Source organism: Emydura macquarii, unplaced genomic scaffold, assembly GCF_026122565.2.
Source record: "Emydura macquarii macquarii isolate MOO-44397 ecotype Brisbane River unplaced genomic scaffold, CSIRO-AGI_Emac_v2 contig_2473, whole genome shotgun sequence".
In the NCBI taxonomy this organism is placed as follows: Eukaryota; Metazoa; Chordata; order Testudines; family Chelidae; genus Emydura; species Emydura macquarii.
Genome location: NW_027132610.1, coordinates 36,741,991 through 36,763,288, shown reverse-complemented (window position 1 = coordinate 36,763,288; position 21,298 = coordinate 36,741,991). Strand labels below are relative to the sequence as shown.

Here is a 21,298-nt window from a genome sequence, read left to right as displayed (position 1 = left end):
TGCGTATAATGAGTCAGAAGGAGAACCAGATATTTAATTTGGATGATAAGATTATCGATTTTTAGCACATGGATTATGTGCAGTTTCCAGTGAACATATATAGCAGGGGTGGCCAAACCTACTGATCTCCTTGGAATGTTCCCTCCCCTCTGGGCAAATCCTCTGGCCCCACCGCCCTGTCACAGGGAACAAGATCCGAGCTCCCCACCCCTGTCTGGAAGGCGGAAAATGGAGGAGGGCACTTTAACTGTAAAAGACCCGCATGTGGCTCATGAGCCACAGTTTGGCTACCCCTGATATATGGCATGGCAGGAATCAAATCTCAGATAAATGACCCAACATAGCTGATATAGAATGCCCCATTTAGCAATTCCTTGTTGATAAGAAATAATCTGTATCAGGGAACACAAAATTGTGGTCTTGTTTTTGGGATTCGTGGGACTAAAAAGGGATCAGCAGTATAAAATAAGAAGAGGACAGTTTTTTGTCTTATTGATTTGGTGTTAAACATTTAGCCTTCTGTTAGTTTGCATTTTCACTACCTGTTGCTTATGCATTTGATATCATTTCCCAGTGAAGATGTACAATCAGAATTATTTTCATGTGTTATCATCCCTGACTATTTATTGGTGCTAAAGGACACAGAAATAAATAATTCAGCCACCAGATAGGTTTTATTTTTAAACGTATTTTGTAAAAGCCATGTTTTAATGTACAATTATGGCTTGTTGCGCAATTACAGTTTGAGGGAGACGTCTGTGAAATCTGTGCTAAAATATTGTTTAGTGGAGAAACACTGTATCTAAAAGTCTGTCTTCCAAATCAACAAATAGTGCTGTCTTTATTGCTCTGTCAGTCAAATTGAATGTGTTCTGGGAACATGAAAAATGCTGGACCCAACTTTTAAATGTGGTCATCTACTTTAGGAACTCAGATCCCACATTCTGAATGCTTATGTTGGCAGTTGGGCACATAAAATAGATAACTGGCTACCAAAGAGCCCACATCAGTGCCCATGTATGGGACTTGGGCACTTAAAGTACAGCATCCACATTTCTGCATTGGATCCTCTGTGGAGAAAAGCTTTGAAAATACTACTCTGTGGTCAGTTTAATGCCGTATCAATTAAATGCAGCTCAAACTGCAATGTGGAGCTTCCAGTTGTCGCTTCACGAAGTGTAAGGCTGAATCTGGAAATTTGCATAATTTAATTAATTATGCCACTAAAAACTGATTTTCTCTCAATTTAAGGCAAACAGCTTTTATGAGGGTGAACTACAGTACCTAGGGATATCAGGTGTCCAAGCTCTTAATCCTATTACAAAGAGTTGACAACCACTGATGGAAACTGGAAAACATAAGCCTCCAGCAGGGCAGCAAGTAAGGAGGAAAAAGGCAACAGATTTTTAAAGCTTTTTGAAACCACTGTATGGTTTTTAAATCAAATTTTAAAAAGCAACTGAATTGGCAGCTTGCACTTAGTTGTTCAGAGGGTGAGTACTGTCTGAGGGGTAACACTTATTTTACTTTGTCATTAATGAAAATAACTATCTCTTCAGAGGGAAAAGCTGTTGAGTTTAACTACCATAACAAAAATCCAGCAAATGGCCAATGTTTGCTATTTGTATCTATGCCTGTCCACTTACAGATGTTTAAGAGTGCAAGATGCTGTAACTTGTAAGTGGTTTCTAATGTTATGGGTTGGAGACTGGCTATGAGTTAATTTCATTGTAAACTAATCTTGACAGATAATGTCAGACTCCAGGTATCAAAGTATCAATCACTGACTAAGCACTAGCTTTAATACTAGTGTCTCCTTTGTTTCAATGCGGTATTGGTTTTGATGACACCGAAAACAATGGGAACATGTAGGGCTGAGGTGTATGGGGCACTCACATACAGAAGTTCTCATCTTTGACTACACATGAAATGCCACAATCAGAAATCCTATGGCTGACCTTGCCAAAGTCTATGACAAGTTAGGAAAGGATGTAACAGTTGTAGTAACTTATTTATGACTCCATCCTCACCTCAACCCCCAGAGCTAGACTGGACTTGATATGAAATCAACCCTATCATGTCTATGAAATATTAAAAACCTCCCACCTCTTGTAGAGCACTAAAATTGCACCAGCTTTGTGAAATACAAAAACATTAACATTCTTGCCTCCATTTTCCCCCACTTTCCTATGGCAAAGGTTATATTCTGGCAAGAAAAAATTGCATTTTATCTTAACATCCCTACCATTTCTAATTGGGGAAGTGGGAAAAATCAGTAGAAAGGATTTTTTAAAAAGAGAACTTGTTGGTTATATCAGATCTTTACGTAAAATTGGAATAATTTGATCCAGGTTTCAATTAAGTTTTACAAAAATCCGCATTGTCTTCTTTTCTTCCTGTATTTTTTTCTGTGGCACCTTGTTTGGGACTTAGGAAGACCAAAGATAAATCAAATCTTGAACTCCTAAAATGTTTTATAATTGATGTAGACAGGTACAGAAATGAGACCTTTGGAGTCTGAATCTATTCTTATCGATCAAGTTCTTCACTAAATGAACCTGCAGAATGGAAGTGTATATGCCATTATTCTAAGCAGACAATATAGGGAAAGAAACTAGGGAAAACAAAGGTAGAAAAGCAAGATATTTTTTCCAAATAAAGACTGAAAACTCAGTCTCACTGGTGGTCTGTATTTTTGAAAGTCAGCTACTTCCTATGTGTGCAGAGGTGTCAGACTTTCCAAAATGCATAGTTATATGCCCACCTATCAGAGACGAGGATCAAGTCCTAAGAATCTGTCATGTGTTAGTCAGCTCAGTCTTAAACTGGTTATAAACATTTCATAAAGGTTGTAACAGTTTCTTGTAAAATGATAAAGAAGATAAAGATATCTGGTTTAATTGATTCTTTTCATTGTTTAATAAAATTGCTCTGTTTGATTGCTGGAGAATTTGGACTGAATTTTCATTACCTACTCCTGAACAATTTACACTGAGGTCTAGACAGTATTGAACTAATGAGTTAGAATTTATATTGAGCCTTAACTGTCTTCATGAAGTAGCTGGGGAAGGAAAATCATGGCAATAACTGAATATTTTTCATTATAAACTACGTTGTGCAGCTTTTACAATCAGGTTTTTAATAAATCTAGTGAAATTAAATTGGAGTTTTACCAACTTTTGTGCTTTTGTCATCTCATGTAAAAGTATTGTTTAAAATGGTAAGACTAATCCAACTCCTATCAAAGTCAACAGAAACTAGAGGGTCCCTACTGTTGATCGGGTAATAATGAAAAGTATTATGTAAAGGTGCACAAAAATACATTTTAATATAATCTTTAAAGGCTAAACAAAAATTAATCTTCCTTAAATAACTGATTTTGGGAACAGTCCTAAAGTCCTTTATTAAGTAAAATTCCCACTCAGCTTTCTGAGTGAGAAGTTCAAGATTGGGCAGCATTTGAAATGAGTTGCGAGAGAGAACGTGTGTGTGTGTGTGTGTGTGTGTGTGTGTGTGTGTGTGTGAGAGAGAGAGAGAGAGAGAGAGAGAGAGACATATAGTTTTTTAAAGATCTCTTCAGTTTAGAGGTCGCTTAAAGTACACTTCCATAATGTAGAAATCAATAACTTTTTCAAATAAATGAAATACTGATACCATTCTTAAACTGTTTTGTTTTACTGTGTTGTATTTAAAGGTGTTGATGTTCACAATAGCAAAAAAGCTGTTTTCTCAGATATGTAAAATACAGTTTTATTTTGTACATATTGCTCCAAATCATTTCTTGTTTGCAATGCGGTTCCATAATTAGAGGACTTTCAGGATTGGGCTCAAATTTCTTATATTGAATGGAATGAAATATAAATTGAATATATAATACTGTGATATATTGACCATACACAAGAGTGCATGTCTGTTGATGCCATTAGTAAATAAAAAATTTAATTACTGTCTAGTTTTATTTTAATACCAAAATTTAAGAAGAAACATGAACATAATTAATTAATATAGCCATAGTCAGGCAATACAAATTTTACAAGCAAACACCCTCTACCACATATAAAACAAATGGTGCATTTCTCTCCAGTTCTACTTACTAAGAATTACAGAAATACAAGTAAAAGTATTAATATAACAAATACTTGCAATTCATTAAAAATACATTGTTGATTTCTCATTAGAACTATTCTGTTTAAACTCTTCTACTTGCCAGGGGTTAAGAATTCAAAGTGTATATATCTCTCCAAATGAACTAACACACCTTTAAGTTCATGTTTTTAACTATAAACTCCAAATGTTATTCTTACCTGTCTGTCTGAAAAGGTGGATTTTCTTTCTATTAACTGAAAACAAAACCCCTCTATTCCAAACATTTCATACATTACAAACAGTGATTTGTTGATCACAAAATGGGTTAAATTGGTGGCCTTGCTTGCATTCAGACAAATTCAGACATTGCATCCAAATAATTTATATTCGTTCCCCACAGGCAGCAGTGATGGTTCTTGGGATAAAGAAAAACTTCAGTCTCCCCCAACCCAAGGATCACAGGCCTCTGTTAACCACCCCAACTTGCCTGGACAGCATAATCTTCCAGTTAGTCATCCTCTCAACCCTCTTCAACAGAACCACCTTCTGCCAAATGGTACGGGTTGACATCTTTCAACACTCACATTAGTAGTTTTCAGACTCCTGTCTTTCTATTATGTTTAGTTAAATAGGCTATGCAAAATAAAAATGTGGGGAATATTGTAATACTTTAAAGTATTCAGCAGGGGAAGTAGGGGTCATAAATAATAAAAACATATACAGTAAACATAATACTTAAATAGATATTAACGTGTGCATCAGTGGCATAATTATTGCTAAGACTCCTTTCTGCAAGTATTAAAATAGACAATATAACAAACAACAATTGCTTAGCAATGAAATGGTACAACGTTACATTGATCTAAACAAACTAAGAGGTCTGTTAATGTCTCCCTGTGCATATAAGATCTCCATGGACACTAGAGGGAATTACACACATATACAAAAGGTGAACAGATTCATGTTAACTACTGAAATGTCTGAAGAGTTCATGTTTTACACATTTGGTGCCAAGCATTTTAACATGCTTTGCTTATAAGAAAATATATTCCTAATATTCAGCATTTTAAAAAAATCATAAACCAATATTTCCTGCCTTTTGTATTTTTTTTCTTAGGCCTGGAACTTCCTTTTATGATGATGCCCCACCCGTTGATTCCTGTCAGCCTACCTCCAGCATCTGTCACAATGGCCATGAGCCAGATGAACCACCTTAGTACGATTGCAAATATGGCAGCAGCAGCACAAGTACAAAGTCCCCCATCCCGAGTCGAGACATCTGTTATTAAGGTAAACATCTAGAAAAATACCGTGATACTAAATTAATTTCTTCACAGCATGATACCTTATTAATGGAAGACTGTTCTCCTCAGATGTCATAAGGTAAGCAGTCATAAAGGCAGGGCTTGGTCAATGTCTGCAGGGCAGAGCTCCAAAGAAAAACCCACCTGCTGTAGGAATTTGGTTTGGGAACTGAGTAATATGTTGGTCACTGAAAATTCGGAATACTGAATCAGTGCTCCAGTTCCCCAGTTGAAGTTGCCATTTGTCAGATGAGATACAGATACTGACGATCCATGGTCAAAAAAGATCTCATGGCACTTTTCCAAGAGGCTGGCGGTGAAATTCTGTCCCTATTGAAGTTAGTGGGAGTTCTGTCATTGACTCCAGTGGTGCCAAGACGACACCAACCCTGATGTTTATGTCAGAAATTCCCAGCTGTAGGCCTGAGTGCTGGAATTAGAGTGACTAATAAACGCATTGAAGAACATCTTGAGGTGCATGCTGTCTTTGTAGAACTCTCAGCACTGCCTCATTCAGGAACAGAACACAGGTCTGGTAGAGTTGAGAACTTACCTGATGGCCATCAGGCCAGTACTTTAGCAGTGTACAGAAATCTGAATACTCTACTTGCATTATATATGCATTCTATCCCCTAATATTCAAACTCAAAAGTTTGATTCACCTGATATTTACTTAGATATCTCCATTTTACCTGCTATTCTTCCTTGATTTTAATAAATTAGATGCAAAGAATATCATCCTGTTTGGATTAAGAGAAAATGAGTTTATCAAAATATTTATGAGAAATACTGAATGTGTATTTAGAGAGCTTCTCCTCCAATGTAATGGGTTTCTTTTTTTACACGTTAAAGTGGGCCGTTCAAATTTGGGAAATCTCAAATTTACAACCCTACCTCTTGACTAAATTTTAGGGCTAGATTGTCAGCAGTTCCTAAAAATGCGAGCAGAAGTTTGGCACATCATTTGTGTACATAAAAAACAGATTTGCCTGTGTAATTTTATATTGCATTTTTGGGACCCACTGAAGATCTGTCCTTTAACGCAATCCTCAGGATACAGAAAAAATGATCAACCCTCCAAAACAAGGGCCATAACAGTTTTATGATTTAGGTGACCTACAGGATCCTGGGTTTGTTGAGATATTTGATATAAACATGCTATTCTTGTGCTCTCTCATTTTCTCGTTCGTTATGCCATGACAAGCTTGGAATCCTACTGAATAATAGAATTGCAAAATGCCTTTGAAGAGAAAAATAAAATGTATTTTTAATTTCCTTAAAAGCCACCAAGTCTGTATTACTGTGTGGCTAGAAAGGCAAGGTATTCCAGTGACCCAGGGCCATTAGTAACAATGCAGACTATGGGGGGTATGAATTGCAGAATGTGCCAGTGTTGTGCACTAGCTGCCCTGTGTGGATGCTGCCCTATAAAAGGAACATAGTTGACAATAACATAACCCTGTTTGAAGGAGGATTACATTACCCAAACTAGATATCTTTTAGTTCACGCCAGCAGTGTCCACACAGGGCAGTTAGTGCACAGCAATTTGGTGCACTCCGCCATTCGCACCCCTGTAATCTGCACTGTGATGCAATTAGTAAGGCAATTAGGACCAGGCCTGTATATAGTTTAAAAAGTTAGGCTGCATTTTTTGTCTTGGTAGGCATGATGACATCAGAAATAAGCATTGGAACCATGGTGCATGCAAATGCATCTGAGACAACAGTTGTGGTGTCGTGGTGACCATTTTGTATCTACCCTGTCACTCAAGCCTCCCATCTCCTAATACTCACTGCCTGGTAGCATGATGATTTCTGCCTTTCTGTATGTTTTATTTTTGCTAGAATGGCAGTTAGCAAGAGGTACATGGTGCTAGAGCTGTTCCCTGGGACATATTAAGTGTTATATTTCATCCTACATTTATTTTCTAAATTGCCATAGTGATCACTGCTTATTACATGGATATATGATAATAAATATAATGACATTGGGAACATGATGGAGCACACACTAGCTGACGCAGCATTCTGTTTCCTCATATGGGAACCTTGAAATATGATGTCCATTCACACGTTACAGTATCTTCCTTTCTTTTTATGACCTAAAGTACAATATCATAGTTTATATATAGCAGTGGGAAATTTGATCTCCACCTGCTTTTGACATTCAAAAAGCAAATGTTCCATTTTTTAAGCTTGAACAAGTTGGCCTTAAGTAGTTAGTAAACTCTGTAAAGCTGGGTGGCCAAGTTACCATGAGTGTAACTGTGTGGGGCTTAGATGGAAAGTAAAACTATAACTAATAAATTTAAACCATCTAAAAAGGTTCTAAAATCTCTTCATATTGCTTTGTAATCATAAATTCCATAGCTAGCGAGATAATACATTGTAACATCAGGGGTATCCAGTTAAATGTCTTTAAAACCAACAATTTTTTTAATCCAGTCCTCCTCACACACTGATGTCTTTCTCCCCTACAGCTAAATACAGGCATTTCTACCCCAAGAACACTTTCTCATTCTCTTTCCAATCCCCCAGCCTATTTTCAATTGCACCCCAGTGATTTGGGGGGAGAAAAACCCATTACAAACGAAGGCCAGGATTTTCAGATGTGACTAGTAATTTCAAGTGTCCCAATTTTTGGGTGCCTAGCTTGAGACATCTTAAATACAAATAGTTTTCCACTTGTCACTTGAAAATTATTAGTAATTTTTAAAAATCTTGACCTTTTTATGTGTGTGTTTGGGGTGACCTGAATAACTCATTCCAGAAGAAATCAGCCATCCTATATTCATGTTAATAAAACCTTCAACATAACTGTCAAATTTTGTGTAGCTCCATGTGACATTTTATGCAGATTATTTAATGAGACAATTTGCATAGTTATGTATAATTTGCATATAGTTGTATATGCCGTCTTTAGAAAAACATGTGGATTTATGTTATTTTTAAAAGTGCCTAAGTGACTTACAGCTGAATTTCCATTTTCAAAAAGGTCTTAAATCACTTAGGTGCTTTTGAAAATGTTGCTCTTACTATTTGTGCGGCTCTGGTAATGAAGCCATTGGTTTATCTATAGTGCAGCAACAAGGCAAGCTTCCCTCCCACACTGCCATGCCAACATGCCTCAAATCTTGATTTGAGGGACCTTCCTCTACAAGTCACAGAGGAAGCTCAGTCTCTATGGCTAGTGAAGTTCTTGGCCTCTGCTGAGTCTGCCGATTTATGCAAAGTATGGTGCTGAGTTTGTGAAGTAGGAGTTGTGACTCATCTATACAAGGTTCACCAAATGTTCATTAGATAGATGCAGTTTTTAATCCCTACTGAGTGGGGCTGGATTCACAGTGGTGGCCTACAGGGAAAAGACAAGGAGGGTCACTAGCAATGTCCTGAGGCTCTTAGTTCCCTAATAAGTGTTAATGTTACATCCTCAAAAGTGAGGCTTGTTTTCTGGAAAGATAAGCTAATCGTATGGAGCTTGCACAGTCAGGGTACTGTCCTCAGTCTGTGTCAAACAAACTCTGTAATATGTGGCTCATCCTGTTCTTAAAGCTTAATGCACTACTGAAAGGTGCTCAGATACAACTGGGATGAGAGCAGTAGAAGAACCTACATGGAACAGACTAGAACTTTCAGCTCCACAGCACAGCCCTTTACCATTTCATCTATAGCAGTACTGGTAATGTAGATGTGCTGTTATCCTTTATGAGGAGCAGCCCATAGAGGGAGACACAACACACACTTTGTCACTGGGTTACACAATTATTTGTGAACTAGCACTAGACTGTTGAGTGTCAGAATTTCTCTGTTTTCTTCCTGGCTCTCTAACAATAAACTCTTTTTCATGTCGCCTGCAGGGATTTAACCTGAAATCCCCAGGTCTTAAAGCATGAGTTGTGGTCTAGCCACCAGAGAGGGACAAAGGTTCACACGTGTCAGTATGTTTTGAACCATAATTTGGACCATTTCTTTTAAAACATAATGTGGAAAAGTTGGGAAGATATTATCTTATGTGTAAATGAATGAATGAATAATTGCCTACTTGGAGGTTGAGGTATTAGGCCTAAGTTAATAGCGATTATGAAGTGTTGAGAAATAGTAAGAGCATACAGTAGGTGATCTCGGGTTAGAACTAGTGGCATATAGCTCAGTATACTTTCCTCAGTGCATGACACACCATCAGACAGTCCTTGTGTCTATACTTATGCCACATGCAGAGATAATATACATGAAATAAGTTGCTGAGCCATGTGATGCATGCTTATGAAAGTTTTATACCATGTCATTACCTAGTCATTATTCCTCTATCAGATGGAAATAGATGGTAAATAGGTAGATTATATGTGCAGGTATGACATGGTTTATTTTAATATTATGGATATAGGTTGTTCAGAGAGTAATAATAATCATGGAAATGAAAACTATGATATATCTCTGGAGAGGCATCATGGTGCTACCACAGTCCTGTACGTGCTTCTTATATTGCTGTGTCATGATGGTCATGGAGTGAGCTCTCACATACCCGTTTTCCTTCAGGTGCACACTTTACAGTGATTTCAAGATCCAGCAACAAGAATGTTGGAATCCCAGCATCTCTCGGCCACTTATGATAATTTTGCTGGAGAGCAAAATTACAAAGTATCTTTGTAAATGGTTATTAAATCTAGTTGTTAATATTAGCATGTGGGGTGCAGCAGAACTTCTCATTCACAGGATCCCAAAGCCACTCACTCAGATTTGGCCTGGTCACCCTTCCCTCAGATGGAGAGCCAGCCAGGTCAAATTTCAGTGCAAATTCATGTTCCCAATGAAACTGCAAGAAAACTATGAATAGCTTTTTGCCATAGGAGCAGTGGCAAAATAGTCTGCCTTTCCAAACTGCCTTTGTAATTGGTGAGACAATTGAAGGGGCGGCCAAGCCAAATTTCAGTGAGTGGAGTTGTGACCTGGTGCACTGCTCACTAGCACTCTTTGATGCTGAAATTGAGAAATACTGCCCTGAAAACCTTGTAAATATTAATGCATGTGCTTTTAAAAGGTTTCCTCACCTATGCAGAGTTAGACAGCAGAATCAAAGGACTGATTTATTCCCTTTATTGGAATCAATGTATTAATGACCACAGTTCTATCTAGATTACATTGGAGAGCTCCATTTTGTAAGGGGGGGCACTCCATAAAAAAAAAAGGTTGGTGGATGTGATTCAAAAAAGGTTGAGAACCCCTGTTCTAGCCTCACTTGCAGTAAAACAGGTTTTTTTTTTTAAATATTAAGTTGATAAATTATTTCTCCCCTGCTCTTATGAGTAGGAGTTAGTGTTTGGAGGGTATGGAGCTTGTTTGGGGGATTTTGCACCTCCATTTATGTCCACAAATGGCTACTGGCAGTCTACTCTGCCCCCCAGTGGAGGCAAAGAGATGCTATGATTTCAACTAGTATCCTTGTGGCGTATGTAGTTGTTGAAGGGCAAACTCTCTGACCAACATATTACTAGCACCATACACTAGAAATGTAAAGAATATGTTCAGTAGCATGCTACAAAGAGAAATAATATCCTAGTACTATTGTGGGAATAGAGAAAGCCCAAATCTTTCAAATGCATGAGATTTTGTGATGTGGGAAAACTCAAAGCTACCATTTTTGTTTCTTAATATTGATGCTAGAGGGATGAACAAACATCACAAACTATTACTCATTGTCACAGAACTACTTTTTATTAGAATTTATATCTTTTCTTTCTCTACATTTTAACGCTTTCTGATTTTACTTTCTCTCTCTTCCTGTTCCATTTTTTTCCACTCAAGCTTTCATTTAATTTTGTCTCTTTTCCTTTTACCAGAGATGGCATTAAGAGGACTGTGGACCTAGTAATTTTTTAATTCAGTTTCTTAACCTAAATGTCAGAGGGTATTTGAAATTAGACAAAAGAAGTTTATCTTTTTCTAATTAACACACTCTGAATATTGGTGGGAGTGGGGCAAATTTCTACTCTTGTAAATACAAGTTAATTCAGTGAACTTCAATAGAATCGTTCTGCATTTACACTGATGTCACTGAGAGCAGAATTAGCCTGGTCGATCCTGGATCCTGAGATGATAATCACCTTGGTTTGTTGAAGAGAAGACTTGATTTTGTGAACAGTGCCAACCTAGATGACTTGCTGACCTTTCCCTCCAATTTACCAAGTCCACAGTCATTATTGTTATCTATAAACTCACAAAGCTTCAAATGCCATTCCATTACAGGGCAATATTACATTTCCAATTGATAAGAAGTTGGAATAAAACTGAGTCCACATGCTAACCAAATATTTTAACCATGCTAAGCTGCTCAGAAGATCAGACAGAGACAACATTGTAAGGAAAGTGTTATGAAATGAACAAGTGAACAGACAGCTTAGATTTGGTAATGGCCATCTTAAGTACAAGTCTTCAGAATTAAATTCCAGAAGTGTGTGTTCTGCCCTTTCAAACATGAGATGAACATTAGATGTCCTTTTGTAATGGAATATTTAGATATATGAGTTGGATGAATAAAAGAAGTGCAGCAACAAGCAGGGACAGCAGATTGTGACAGCAATGAATCACACTGAGTATGACAGCTGTGACCCGAGGATGTTTTAGACATTAGATGGCTTTTATCACCTGCCCATGGCTTCAAAAGGCTCAGTTTGTTAGCAGTTTCAATACATCGGATGGCTATAATTTTCCCCCCAAACAGAAAGATGCATGAAAATATGTAGGATATTGTGAAATGCATACCTCCTATTAAAACTGACTTGAGATAATTCTCTGTTGTAACATTTGGAAAATAGCAGCAGACCAGTATCAAAAACTGCTCTGTATCCATTTAGTATGTATTCTCAGACATATTTGTAATATATATTGTTTAGAGTCAAGAGTTACAGGTGAAAACAATTACACTGTAGGTTGAAAAAAGCAACACAGTAATTTTCCACTGTACACTAAAACCTCCAGACTCTAGTTCTGTTATTCCCCCATTGCCCAAATAGACTGCAGTTTCATTTGTCCTCTGCTGAGACTTGTCTTGGTTTACAAAAACATATCACCCTCTCAGACAATAGTAGAACTCAATCAGCAAAATATTTAGCCAGCTTGGCTGCTGAGAAGTAAAACGTTTGCTCAGATTTATAGTATCCCTCCCACAGTAACCTCAATATTCCATTTTAATTTAAGACTGTGTGGGTTTACCTTCCCATTTATCTGTGGGCTTAAAAATTGTGTTACTATTTCATCTTATTTTCACAATCTTTTAATTTTATTTTTTCCACAATATTTGTGTGATATATTGTTGCTGACAAATCTAAAAGAGCAGGAGAAAGAGAAGGAAATGTGCTACAGCCATCCAGAGCTGAAATGCTGTAACAATAACATACATTTAAATTTCTCCTGTACAGGCACTTTTTACCACAAATGTGTAGCATGTGCAGAATTCCATTGTGGTGTGGCTTCTCTATATGAGGTCACATAGTCATGAAATTCTGGACAGCCACTGAATAATCAATCATTAGTTTGCAGAGTCAATGTGTTTCATCAGCAAAACATAGAGATAGGCTGTCCCTTGACTGGGAATTTTATGTGACTTGTTGCCTAAAATAAAGAAAAGACTGCAGAGTGTGATTGTGATGGTGTAACAGTATGCAGAATATTGATGCCAAAACCTGTTGATTAACTAGGAGAGCAGTACTGCAAAGCTGTTATGAGTCACATAACCCTGTCTTAACAGACAGGAATCTGAGAGGCAATCCAAAAGGATATTGCATATAATATGGATTTTGCACATCTAAAAGTGTGTGTATGTGTACTGTGACACTTTGGGAGTTCAACCCAGACCGGTAAGGGATTGTGTCAATGCCTGCCCTGCCAATTCTGGGTGCCTTCAATGCTGTGCTGCTATGGCTCATAGCCCTGATACCAAAAGACAGCATACATGCATGCAGGTCACACCACGGTTTCCACCACCCAGTGACATTTTTGCAGAATCCTGAATTTTCCTAATATGGTCTCCCCTGACAATCTGCTGAGGTTCCCAGAGTTGTGAGTTACTGTTACCCTCTCAGCCTCAGCAAGTGAGAATTTTGCTACTGCTAAGTTGTGTGACAACTCCCTGATGCACAGCTTGTCTTCCTTGCCAGCAAAGTCTTCAGGACTCTGCCAGTCCAAACCTTGTCATGCAGGTAATAAACAGTGAATCCCAACTTCCCCAGAGACATCTCCCTGCAGTGACCAGCCATCTCCTGGAACACTCACAGAAGTTATTAAGTTTGTTGCTCCTTTGAAGAGACAATACATTGCAGCTCACAAATTTGACTGGAATTTGATGCTTATTTTAGTCACAGCACTGAATTTATTTAACAAAAGGACATAGGATTAAGTGATACCAAGTATTAATAATAAAGATCGAAAGGCTTACAAGTAAACAAAAGTAAAAATATGTATATGCTTCTAACACTAAAAATTAATTTTAGCAAGTTATACTTTTTGCCTGAATAGGTTTCTCACCTATATACAGTTCCCAAAGATTTCAATCCCCTTGGCTGAAGGAGCCAAAGTTCTGTGACTTCAAGAGCTCTGGCCCCTTAAATCCCCCAGGTGATGGATAGTGATGTGATTCTCTCCCCTTTCTTTTTTCTATAATCTAGTTACAGTAAACCTATGAAATGTGTTATTTGAAAAGTAAGCCCAGACAAAGCTTCTCACACCTGCTGGAATGTAGATATCATGCCGTTTTCCCAAAGTTCATTGACCTTTCTTCAGCAGGCATGTAGGCTTCCTAGAGTGCAATCTCCATTCCTCTGGTGATTTGTGTGTAAATGGGGCTTCCATTGTTTTGGTTATACACTGTTTAATTTACATTGGAGATAGGATAGATATCTGTCTGGGAGAAAAAATGTTTCTCCCCATATTTGGTCACACACTTTAAAGCATAATATCAGTGAGTATCCATAATTCCTCATTTCACAACAATATTAATCACCAGTGTGTCACAGGCTTTCATAAGTGACTTAGTGGATACACTATTGTAATACAGTAACAGTGTACACAATCAATTGATTCAGTTGCTTATTCTATGAGATTCAGACCCCCTGTCTTTACAGTTAAGATGCTATCTCCCCCACTTGCTAGTGTAATAGCTTTGTTTACCTTTTATAGTTCAGTTGTTGGTCATTGGTTTGTCTTGCTGGATGCTCTTTTGATTGGGGATTGGTTTCAGCCAGTTGTTTAATGATCCTGTTCATTCCATATAGACAGCCAGATGACATCCATACCTCATGCTTCCTGTGCTGTTTTAGGAGGCAAACTTTTTGTACAATACAAAATGCAGAGGGAAACTGAGGCATACATAGGATTAATGAAAGTATTACAGAAAATTTCCGCATCATCATATGGGGATTGCGATGAAAACCAAGATACTCAGTTATTCTCTTGTGGTGAGCTCATGCAATGGCAACTCAATATGTCACTTTGAAAGAAAGCTGTTTCAGGAATACAGCATTTCTTCCACAGGTCCAGGAAAGATCAATAAGCACTTGCAAAAGAAATAACAGATGACTGAGGAGTAACAGGTCTGTACTTCGGTCATTGCAGGAGAGATCAAAATAGTCTCTTTGCAGAGGAAAGGAAACCAATGTCCCCTCTCAGACAGGTCTACATATTGTACAGACCTTACAAATTGAAAGTTGAGGATTCATTGAAGAAATCGAATTTTTGTGCCCATCCCTTTCTTCAACACCAGACACTCCAATCTGAGAGCATGAAGTTGAGACTGATTGATTGTTTTTTACTTCAAGTAGGGCACTCAACAACTTTTTCTAAGGAACCCACTCTTACCAACTGTTCTGAAACTTAAGACCATCAAAGATGAGTATTTCAACTTGAGAACTCACCTATGGTCTTAGAAGTTCTAACCTAAAGAGCAGTTTTCAAGGAACAGCATTATGGTCAGTGAACTAGAAGTAAGGGAAGCACTAAGGAGGCTGCAAAATCACTGCCTGAGTTTTTTAACCCTCAAAACCTTGGGCATGTTGGTGCATTCTGTAAAACAGAAGGTGCCAAGCTACTGGAACTAAAGGATGACAGAGCCCACGACATGAGCTTTGTGAAGAATCAAATCATGTTGGAGGGAGAACCTAGGCCCAAAGTAACTAGAGGCATCAGTGGCAGAACTGGGGGACAGGGGCTGGGGCCATTCTCCTCCCAGTTTTAAAAGTGGGAGGGACATGCCTCCCCATTTTTTAACAAAAGAAACATAAGCACAGAATTCATGTTCCCTGCAGATTGTTTTCCCCCTGCAGAATAATAGATTCTTCCAGTGAGGCACTGCAGTTACACCTTTCGCTCACCAGAGGCTGCTGGGGTGCCAGAAGAGAGGGCAGCTGGCTCACCGCTGGAGCAGCCAGTCACGGAGAAGGATGGGACACTTTGGCCTTGGTCCCCCCATTTCTACAAAGATTCCGTCGTCCTTGACTAGAGGGGAAAAGCACTGCCATAATATCAACTTCTAATAGACTAAGGACAGGAAAAAAAAGAGTGCCACTGAAAGAGTACGACTCTCTAAACAGGATAAAGGTGGAAATTAGCCCACAGGATGAGTATTATGCAAACTGCAAAAGGATCCAGGAGATGAATGATGAACCAGACTGTAACTGGGGGAGGAAGACACAAGGGAGAATGCTGAATAGAAGGGACACTGAGTAGAGAAGGCCTGAGAATGGATTAATTAATTTTCATCTAAAATTTCGACTTGCAGCTGCTAATTTTTAAGGGAGGCTGCAGAACTAGGTAGAAACTCTCTTGACACATACACCTGGGAGTACATAAAGGAAACCCTCATCTTTCTCCGATCTTTGGGGGAGGAGTGGAACTGGACACATTATTATTTTGTCTAAAAGAACATGGATCGCTGCTTCCAGGAAATTAGAATGCTGAAAGGCAAAGTTGTTGGGCAAAAGCCTCAAGTGAAAAGGGCCTGGAAGAAGTCTGATTACATGCCCAACACTGACCAATCTCCCTTTCCCAGCTTCTGAAGAGGAGTAGGGACCAAGCTCATACAAATTGCTTTGAGGTGCCCTCACTTGGAATGAAGAGCAGGAAGACTGCAAGTATAGGGGGTGAGGCCTGGGACAGCTAAACCTTCAGTAAGGTTACTTTGTGGCAGGGTTCTAGAGGAAGAGTTCTGGTTATGGGGTACTTTCCTTGAGAGGATGAGATGAAGCTGCTGGATCAAAAGAACTGCCTGTGAAAAAGGAGAAGAGGGCTGATAAAACTCTTTTCTCTGTGAACTGGAATAGGAGGAAGAAGGCAAATATGATAGAGCAGAGGAGCCTTCCTTATGGGACTCTAGATACCAGTATCACTTTATGGAGATCTGCCTCAAAGTTTTTGAAGGGAAGGTATCACAGTTTGGTCTTTTCATATGCTTTTGTTCATACTGCAGGGTTAAGAGCCATCTGTAAAGACTTGGCAAGAGTGGCTAGGGTCCCTTCATCCCATTTGAGAGGAGGTGACAGGATGGAAGCTTTTGCAAGTTTGTTTTGAGTGCTCTGGAGCAAAGATGGAGTGGGTAGTGATTCTGGGGGTGATTGCCACAACCTCATAAATCCTGTAAAACAAGAGACTTTATTTTCTCATGTCCTGTGGAAATGTGACTATATCCAAAGACAATGTGGAATGAGACCTGTTCTTGATCTTGTGGCATGGAGGGCAAGAGGAAGATCTAGCTCCTCAAAGGAAACTGTGCTTTGAGAGTCCTTTCCCCATTTATAAGAAGCCACATTGAGGAGGGGCAGAATGTACCAGGAAATTTTTTCTCTCTCTCTCTAACCTGTCTAAGGACTGTCTAAGAATGAGAAGAAGAGGGCAGATTGGGGCTTATGCGCTACCTATGATAGACAAATCTTTGCCTCTTGTTTCCTTCTCAGTGAAGCCTGTCTGTAAATCCTTCTTGGTTTCCAGGCAGGAGTAGAGAAAAAGGACATATGAAAAAATATTTTTGAATAGTCACAAAAGAGGAATGAGGAGATGACAGATAACTGGCTAAAAAGCAAATGTAGATGTGCAGAGATCATCAAAGATGAAAATAAGAGTGATCCTGGTAATTACTAACCCTTATATCTAACATCCATAATCAATAAAATAATGGAGAAAATATCCAGAGAAAAGAAATAATTAAACAGCAAGATAATAACAGAACCATGAGCAATAATCAGTTTCTAGGTGAACGAATTAAATCCTAAATACCCAAAGTAGAAGAGGAATCTGACTTTCTGTAATCCAGTACAATTCCTATTCTGTGGTGACAGGTTTTTAGAAATGCCATTGGATTCATGGCTCTTGCTAAACAAAGTTGATTCACTTTTGTATAGAACCAGAAAATGAATGCTTGAAGTGAAACCAGTACATATAATGGGCCAGCAGGTCACAGGAGGAAGGATCTGTGGCTGTTAGGGAGCTAGTTATACCTCGCTGGTCCTTTGACTGGAGGCTTCTCTAGCATGTGCCAGTTAGCAATGTTCTCCAAAGCACCATTTACCAAAAAGATTTCTGGAGTTCACAGTGCTCCAATGACACACGATCTCTCCCTGCCCTTGACATGCCTCCACTGGGCCCCCAACTCTCTGCCTGTGCTGGAAGTTGAGAGATGTGGGCTGGCTTTGGAAACCTTAGACTTGAACCTGAATGGCTCAGAGGTAGCCTAGTCAGGAAGAGAATCTTCCCCTATATGTTTGGGTTTTAGTGAAGAAACTTCCCTTTCTTTATAGCAATGGTTGGAACACTAGTGCAGACAGGGTGCCTGCAGTTTGGTCTATACTTCAGTGGAGCTGAACTGGTAATCGGAATGGGAATGAATTTTAGAAAAAATTGCCTAGTGTAAACACAGCCTTGGTGATATTCACAAGGCACTGGAATGAGTCATTTTCAGAGCCAGGATTAAAAATCAGAAAGTTCTGACTGTTCTTTCTCTAATGTAGACCTACTGGTCCAAAAGTGGTATTTAACGTAAGTCAAAATACAGCTATGATAGTAGATTTTGCTGGTCTAGTCTGATTTATTAATTGAACATGTTTTTATACATTTCTTTTTTTAAAAGTTTTTAAAATAAAGTGCTTTTGAAATGTAAATTTACCTAAGTCCATCTTTTCTCCACAAACATCCTGCTGAAAGGATAGAATAACTTTTCTATATTGGTATTCCAGCACCATTAGTTTATTAGTATGCCCTTTTTAGAGCAAGAGTAAATTTATTATTACTAGCATTTCCATTTATTATTTGCAGCCAGCTTTGATAAAGACAGAAAATTACAAGAGATTGTATATTATTGATTGGTGGAGTTATGAAGCAAGACTATAAAGCAGTGAGCTGAGGTATTACATTAATTATACTCTTACTCATAGTTCAGTCTCTGGTCTGTTGAGGTTAAAGGATATTCCACAAATGAACTGATAAACCCAGTTTACAAGTTCCCTCATAGACGTTCTCTTGCTATGTCTTATTACATGTGAATAAAACTCATTATCTGGTTTGTTTCAGTAATAATTGTTATGTAGTCCTATGCATTCCTTTTATTGTTTCCATCTTCTAATACGTGCTGTAATCGCACACATAAATAAATAGGGTAAGCAAATTAAGCTGTTCAAATAAATTAATTTACTCTGAAACTCTGTATTCAAATCTTATATGTTCACTGGATTTCATTTTAATGAAACCCTGCAAAGACCAATATATTGCATGTCAAACAGAGACATTATATATTAAATTAAATGATTAAATACTGTTTCAATTTATACCGAATCTGTACACTGTGCATACTTAAATACCCTTAAATCTAAAGAAATATATCTTCTATGTTCTGAGAACATCTGCATTCTAATTCTCCACTTGACTACTCAGTTCATGGGCATATAAACACAATCAAACTCATAATAAGCCTAGAGCTATGATGCAGTTAAACTTTCCTCATCAATGTTTTTAACTTAAAAAATAGAGGCTATTAAAGAGGAATCCACTTAAATGTCTTGATACATTGTTCAGAAAGGTCCTCACCCTCTCCATTAATAGGCCCATTGAGTTCCTGTGCGATGACTATAGCATGTATTGCCAACATTCCCAGTAAACTTTAACCTGAGCAATTTTATTGATTACTATAGATAGATGTGTTGTTAATTTCCTATTGAATGCATACAAGAAACCAAATGTTCATCCAGCTACTGTGTGTGCTGTATAATGACACTCAGAGCTGTTGCAAATTCTGTTTGGAGGATAAGGAAGAACAGCAAGGTCCTTCTGCATGAGGCTTGTATACATTAAAAGCAGCAGGTTTTCATGTGTGCCACAAATGCAACTATAAGTTGTATTATTGCATTATGTCAGAAATAAAGCTGCTTGGAAAGTAATAGGGAAAAATTAATTTTTTGTTTTTGTAAAATTTCTGATCAGGATTATTCAGAAAATCCTGACTTTTAGTGAAAGAAGATTAAATGATCTGTTCAGTTGATGTATCTCTGACACAAGCCAAATATAGAAACTACTTCAAAGAACTTTTAAATGGATATTTAGAAATAAAATAGCATCCTCAATGAATGATAAACTTCTAGAAATGAAAATATTTTCCTGTAATATTTTTTACATAAAATATGTATGCATAGCAATGACTTAGTCACTGTTACAGTATATACCTTTATTAAGACTCCATCGGGGATCTGTGAGTCAAACAGAAAAGATAGTCACAATGGAAGCTATTGGGTGCTGAGCACTTTTTGAAAACCTAACTGTTTGTTTAAGTACCTAATTGGGAACTGAGCTCCTTGAAAATCTGGGGTGAAATCCTGGCTTCAGTGAAGTTACTGGGGCCAGGATTTCACTGTGGTTTTTTAGGCCCTGATCCTGAAAAGATTAACACACACATTTAACTTTACATACTGTAGGTGATCTAGTTTCCATTTAAGTCAATGACAGCCTTTCTATTCATTTCAGTGAGAGCTGGATCAGGGCCTGTGATAGTTCCATTAAATTCAGTGAGACCACTCAGAGTGTGTGTAAGGATAAACATGCATGTAAGTCTTTGTAAGAATGAGGCCTTAGTTAGGTGCCTAGGTGGGAGACGTTCTGAAAATCTGGATTTAATTGTTAAATAAATCTTAGAGACCTATTTACATGATATATCATAATGATGCTGTTAATGGACTCAATTCTGTGAGATGCTGCACTCCCCCAATTCTCAGGGGGTTATTTATTTTTTATTACAGTTTTTTTACCAACAATGTTCTAAGTCCTTAGGAGTCACTGGGAATTGTCAGTGCTCAGCAGTTGCAGGACGAGACCCCTTCCCCAAAAGACAGTCCTTCAAGTTATAATCCCTGTGGGTGCTCCACTTTAGGATGTGTGTGTGCCCTGAGGACCCTTGATCAGAGATTTTAGTTAGCAATGTCCACAGGTCATGCTTGTGCCCTACACACCCTCATGCTCTGTGCAAGGATACATAGGGAGGGGCATGCTCCCACCACTCCAGTTCCTCCTCAACCGCCGTCAGTTTGAGATAGTGTTGTGGTGTCATCGTTAGCCTTACAGCGACTGCTTTATTCTGTAATTTTTCTTAGTATTTTAATTTAATTTTGTTTCTTATTTATTTTAAGCACAGGCTTGTACTTTTTTCAGGGTTCCCCCTCTCCTTGGGCATTTCTTTTCATCCAAGGCCTTCTTTACCCTCAGCCTTGCTTTGTATGTGGCCTCATTTCTCAAGTTATGCAAAAGACTATGTTTCAAACCTTATCAGACCTGCCACAGGTCTTTCCTCCTCAGCAATGGGCATTCTAGCTGCCTCAGAAAGTCTCATGTACCATCAAAGTGCAAGGTACACTTCAGGTTTAAGAGCAGAGCTAGGAAGTTGAGGG

General features: G+C 38.2%; 1 protein-coding gene across 4 annotated transcripts in view; it reads left to right on the top strand.

The window, feature by feature from the left end:
- The window catches only part of DACH1 (dachshund family transcription factor 1), a 436,323-nt gene that overhangs the window by 300,077 nt on the left and 114,948 nt on the right, over positions 1–21,298 (top strand). For 3 of the 4 annotated variants that reach the window (XM_067563215.1, XM_067563216.1, XM_067563217.1), the window contains exon 4: positions 5,204–5,376. In XM_067563215.1, coding sequence (XP_067419316.1) covers positions 5,204–5,376 — 173 coding nt within the window. Of the gene's footprint in view, positions 1–4,486; positions 4,643–5,203; positions 5,377–21,298 lie in introns of all 4 variants that reach the window. The other variant, XM_067563218.1, reaches the window with a different exon arrangement.